Source organism: Lepisma saccharinum, chromosome 8 (genome assembly GCF_977018435.1).
Source record: "Lepisma saccharinum chromosome 8, izLepSacc3.1, whole genome shotgun sequence".
In the NCBI taxonomy this organism is placed as follows: domain Eukaryota; kingdom Metazoa; phylum Arthropoda; class Insecta; order Zygentoma; family Lepismatidae; genus Lepisma; species Lepisma saccharinum.
The window spans coordinates 56,717,946-56,723,653 of NC_139236.1; the positions used below are offsets into that span (position 1 = coordinate 56,717,946).

The following is a 5,708-nucleotide window of genomic DNA, read 5'->3' on the forward strand; positions in this document are numbered from 1 at the left end:
CCGAAATTTTTGTCTTCAATCCGTTTACATATTACCCCACTGTTTTAGTCAGCATACACTACTAATATTGTTATATATTTCTTGACAGGATAGATATCACTTCTTCAGCAATTGCACTGGCACGTTTGAAAAGCAAAAAAGAAGACAAAAACTGCACGTTTGAATATATAACGGTACTATTTTGAGCAGTAGGACGTCAAATTTCCATTCTGGAGTCCTGGGTTCGATTCCCTGGCCGGCTGATTTTAGGTGGAGAGTCTTTCCAGCAATGTACCTTCATAGAGCGGCTCTGGGGTTCACATAGCCGCTAATAAATGAGTACACGGGGGCAACACTGAGTTAGTAAAGGCGGAGCGTGGTGCTGATCATATCACCTCCACAAATAGCCGACATCGTGAATGTGTGTAGTCCTACCTCCCCCCTCCCCCCCTATACTTTCATGGCATGTTACACTGTGTGGGGGATAGCCTTGTCTTTAAGGGTATTATTTGTAGTGATTTTCTTTATTTACTTCGCTTTTTGTGCACTTTTGGCTAATTTGCGAAGATGGGGATGAGTGATGACATGATGAAATTGACGAATGGACAGTAACAAACATCCATGCCTAGCCCGGGATTCGAATCCGGAAACCCTGGCGTCGTAGCACGATGTGCTAACCACTCCGCCACGGGGGCCGGCTTAAGAGTATTATTTGTGTTCCAAAAGCGACCATTACACGGGTATATTGTCATGGTGGGGATAAATGTGCCCTTCGTAGAGATGAAATTTTACCTAGTTATCTGGCATTCTTGTACGTAATTGGGGATGAAGTGACACATATTTCCCGTTACACAAGCTATTTGATCTCAAATTCTAATGGTTGGCGACGGACGTCCACAGGAGTTCTTTCAGAGGAGGTAGTGGGGAGAGGGTGAGGATTGCATTTTCACCCCCCCCCCCCCAGAAAAGAACATGCTGTCCTGTCCAGCTTGATTTAAATTCTGATCTTGTGGCGTTCTTACTTGTAATTCCCTTCAATAACTAATGTCATTGGAATGAAATTACATGTATTAGGTGTGAAATTCCCATCACACTTACACGAGCTTTATCTCACCACCTTGGGATGAGTATTTATCGTGAGTGTACCGTTATTAATTTCATGTAATCATCACACATCTTCAACGTCGCGATTGACCAAACCTTGCAGAAAAGCGACATTAAATAACCAAAATACGAATACAAAGTAGTATATCACACTCACTGTCCAGACTGCGCCTTCCCCCTTCCTTTCATTGTTATCTAGTGTTAGATGGGCTCCAATTTCAGTTGCGCAACAAAGTAACATGAACTTCACGTCACACGGAAGTGACTTTACAATGGTGCTTTTGTTGGTCCGCGAAGTGCTATGAAAAATTCAATTGCTTCCGGACCTGTCTTGACTGTCGAGAGATTTCAGCCGAGAAGGAACTCGTCAAATCGGAGGATTTAGAAAATTGTCGACCATTTTTGGATCCATGGGCTTGTGCGCTGTTTCTGGGTTGCTGTCGCTTAGAATTTCTTTCGTACTGAGACACGTCCACAACGAAAGGCTATGGCTAAATTCTATCTTTGTCGATTCTGCACACGAAGAAAGGCGAGTTTCCAAAAGAATTGTGTTGCAGGCTCCTTAAAGGGAAAACGATCTTCCAAGCATTACATGAAAGTAAATACTATTTGGATATACATGTTTATTGACACTCCTTTTTTAGTTTTTTTCCACACTACTGCTAGAAACACGCATATATATTTGACAAAATCGAAACTCCGTGAAGGCTATATTTTTGAAGCTTATGAAAGAAAATTCATAGGAATTTTCAAATATCACTTACGCTACCAGCAGAAAATCCTTTCAAAAACTATATATAATTAGTTGTATAGGAAGTGTGAGTGAAGTCAGTAATGTTGTGACCAAGATAACTGCCGTAAAATTAGAACCTTTTAGCTGAAATTATTGGAGCAGCTAAAATACCTTCATGGACTGGTCTGTCGTTGCATTTAAGCGAAATCGACCAATACATTTCAAATGGAGTAAGAAAACTGTTTTTCCCCTGCATTTTCTTGCCTATTTTCTTCGTCTGAATTGCTGATTCTTCTTGATAAACTAAAATTTCCAAAAATATTTTTGGGGTGTTTTGTACCGGTACAAACATCGGAAAGGAACCTAGTCTAAATTGAATTGCACAATTTTTTTTTGTATTTTTGAGTATTGCAAAAATAGTAGTGGATAGTTCAGTATCTATTGATCAGCAAGCATTCTTTGCTCTATTCAGGCTAGTTCCTTTTGCCATATTTGATTGTAATAAATTTGTCTAAAATTAAAATAATTCGGAAACCTTGTTGGGTTATAGAAGCGGAAAGTTCTTTGGGAGATAATGAGATCGAAAAGTCGTTCTTCCTTCTATGTCAAGAGTGTTTATGTTGTTATATATTTCATGATTCTTTGATTTGATATATTAATGTTATATTTTATGTTATTTCGTTTTAAGTTGTTATTGATGGTGTTTCTTGTTTTCTCAGTATCTTTGTATTCTAAATCCTTTCAAGCATGTTGCGAAAATAAACCTCTTATTGAGAATCAGTTCTTACGTTCTCTATGAATAGGAATCCTATAAAGTACGACTTAAATCTTTATATATAACTACAAGCTTCCAAGTGCGTCAATATAGTTGTATTTCTTAAAACTGTAAGGGTTATGGCTGCTTTTGGTTGCCCTATGCTGTGTTATTCCTTAAATTAGTGAACGCTAAAAAATAGTAGACAAAGAAATAAAGAGGTCACCCAAGTTTTATCGTGCTTGGTTTAATAGAATCTATACTTAGATTGAGAGACGGTTCTAGGATTCCGTCTGTTATGACGTTCTGCATATTTGTTTTTCCTTTGCTGCAATGCCTTTATGCATGTCATAATTCTTTAAAGAGACGCACAGGTCTGAAGGAAATGGAAATATGAATCTTTGTGTAACTTAAAAGTAAACCAGAGGCCAAATATAAGTTTGATTGCCAATCTTCTTTCCATCCAGATCTTTTCCATTTTCAACAGAACGAGTCTTTCCCCCTTCACAGAAGGAAGGTTTTATTTCTTGTAATTAAAAGGAAAGTCTCGGAATTGGAGAAAGTTTCCTCGTACCGAACCCCTTAATATTGTATTCATTACTCTTCAGTGCTAAGATTGCGCCGATGAATATGTAAAACAACTTGAAACGCAAGTTCCAGACTGTAATCCCTGCTCAGCCTCAGGATATATATAGACGCTGGTGCCTACACTTCCTTAGGATGTAGAATAAGCCCAGAAAATATTGGCCTTGTAAGGACTATCGTGCCACAGCCTTTAGGTTGGGTGTCAAACCATTCATTTACAGCTACAATTGCGTCAGAAATGTTGCTGAATTTTTGTCCCTTCAAGTGTTTCCTTAAATTTTGGAATAGGTGGTAGTCCGATGGGGCCAAGTCAGGTGAATAGGGTGGGTGATCCAAGGTTTCAAATCCTAACGTAGCCAATTTTTGCATTGCAATATTACTCTTGTGAGGGGATGCGTTGTCGTGAAGGTAGACAACTTTTCGAGACACGTTTCCACGGCGTTTTGTCTTCAGCTCTAAGCGAAACCTGCCCAGTAATGAAGCATAGCAAGCCCCGGTAATGGTGTGACCTTGTTGTAGACAATCAACAAAGATTACCCCATCCCTATCCCAAACGCTGGCAAGAACCTTTGCACTTGATTTTTGAATACGAAACTTTTTTGGTCTCGGTGAACCACTGTGACGCCATTCTTTTGATTGGTCTTTTGTCTCTGGATCATACAAATAGATCCATGTTTCATCCTCCGTGACCAAACGTTTCACAAAATTATTGCCGTCCTGCTCAAAACGGCTCAAAACGTCTCTGGAAACAAGCACCCTTGCATGCTTTTTGTCGGCATGCAAACATTTCGGCACCCACTTGGCCGACAGTTTTGTCATGAAGATGATGACGAATAATGACTCCAACTCGTTCACGGCATACGTCTAGGTCCTCTGCTATCTTTTTAACAGAAATTCGCCGATCTGCGAGAATCATTTCATACACCTGTTCAATTGTTTCGGGCACAATCACTATGGAGGGTATCCCACGGCGGGGTTCATCTTCAGTGACAAAATGTTCTGTCCTAAATTTGACAATCCAGTTCTTAACAGTAACATAGCACGGGGCTTGGTCCCCCATTGTTTGTAGCATCTCATCATATATGGTTTTTGCAGACTTTCCCTGGATAAAGAGGAACTTTATCACTGCTCTGCTTTCAACATCACTGAACTTGACTGACTGCCCCGCCATCTCAACTAATCATCTGAAACAGAAATAGTTCCATTAGTACCACTGATTTGATTTTTGGTAACGAACATATAGAGACATGTAGCTTTCAAACAAAAAAATAATTCTTAAAATAGGAAATTGGGAAGGGGGCAAAGCTGACTTATCAGCACCCCCTCGTACATTTTTCAATTTACTTGCCTGCAGTGGCGGTGATTGGGTTCCAAAACCAAAGGGGGGTGGGGGCAAAGTACCAAAACTGGGGAGGCAAAGATTTAGTGCGGGGGCAAAAGTGGCGAAAAGTGGGGGAGGAGCAACTGTTTTCTGTAGTCCAAAAATTATAAAATATACTAATATAAAGACTTCAATATCAACAACTCAGTATATAGTTGTGGTTTTAAAATTGAAGTCGACAAATTCAGCAAATTTTGCACACATTACAATACCAAAAAAAAATCCATAGGAACCCATTGCCGCCCCATTATGAAATTTTGCACACAAATAGTCAATTGATGTCTTCAAAACATATACTTTTTTAAAAGAAAAATAGAAATGGTGTTTTTGAGATTTTAAAGAACAACTTTTTTAGAATTTCTTAAAAAAAAGTAAAGCCTCGTATAACGGCAGAGAAGGCGATAGAGTGAGTTGGCGGAACAAAGCTGTGCGCGGCTGCTGCAAACGGCTGGTCGCTGCAGTCGGTCTTTTCCCTTCTTTTACTCACTTCCCTCTCACGCGTTCGTTGATCGAGCCCTCTCGAGTCACTACTTGCGCAGAAACTTGCTTTCGTTCGCTTGTTCCGCAGATTGTCTGGACAGAGTATAGTTTTCAGCAAATTGAAGCAAAGTTGTGTTTAATTTTCTGTGTAAGAAGTTTATTTAGGAATATTTTACGGAGATTCAGTTGTTCATGCAGAACGCGGGTTTGGAAATGTTTAATATTTTTATCTCTAAAAAGTGTAGGAGGCCACGGCTCCCTCCATCCCCTTGGCGTCGTTACTGACGATGGCAGATTTTACCCTCAACCATATGGTATTTATAAAATAAAACGATGCTAATCCTATTGTCTCTGTACTACATGTGTATTTTTTTTTATTTTGTTTATTTTACTTCGCCTTTCTGCCACTTTTGGCTAAAGTGCGAAGATCAGGATGACGATGATCACATGAAAATTTATGAAAGGACACTCAGAAAGAACACCCATGCTCAGGATTCGAATATCCGGGACCCGTGCTCTGTGCTAACCACTCCGCCACGGAGGTCGGCATATTATGTATACGCATATACATATTTATATTTATATATATGGGACCTCCCCAATGACGTTGCATTCATGGGATCCTGGGTCCCGGTGGAGGCACATTGCACAATCGTTCGGATCACCCTTTAAACTGTAGGGCCAGTCCCAGT

At 39.9% G+C, this 5,708-nt stretch overlaps 1 protein-coding gene across 1 annotated transcript; it reads right to left on the reverse strand.

The window, feature by feature from the left end:
* Positions 1-3,876: 3,876 nt before the first annotated feature.
* Positions 3,877-4,326, reverse strand: LOC145991795 (protein GVQW3-like). The gene has a single exon (XM_083127845.1). It carries the CDS (start codon positions 4,324-4,326, stop codon positions 3,877-3,879), a length of 450 nt encoding a protein of 149 aa, XP_082983971.1.
* Positions 4,327-5,708: the final 1,382 nt, after the last annotated feature.

Excerpts from the sequence above, each read along its gene's own strand:
- LOC145991795 (XM_083127845.1), bottom strand. The coding sequence starts at position 4,326 with ATGGCGGGGCAGTCAGTCAAGTTCAGTGATGTTGAAAGCAGAGCAGTG.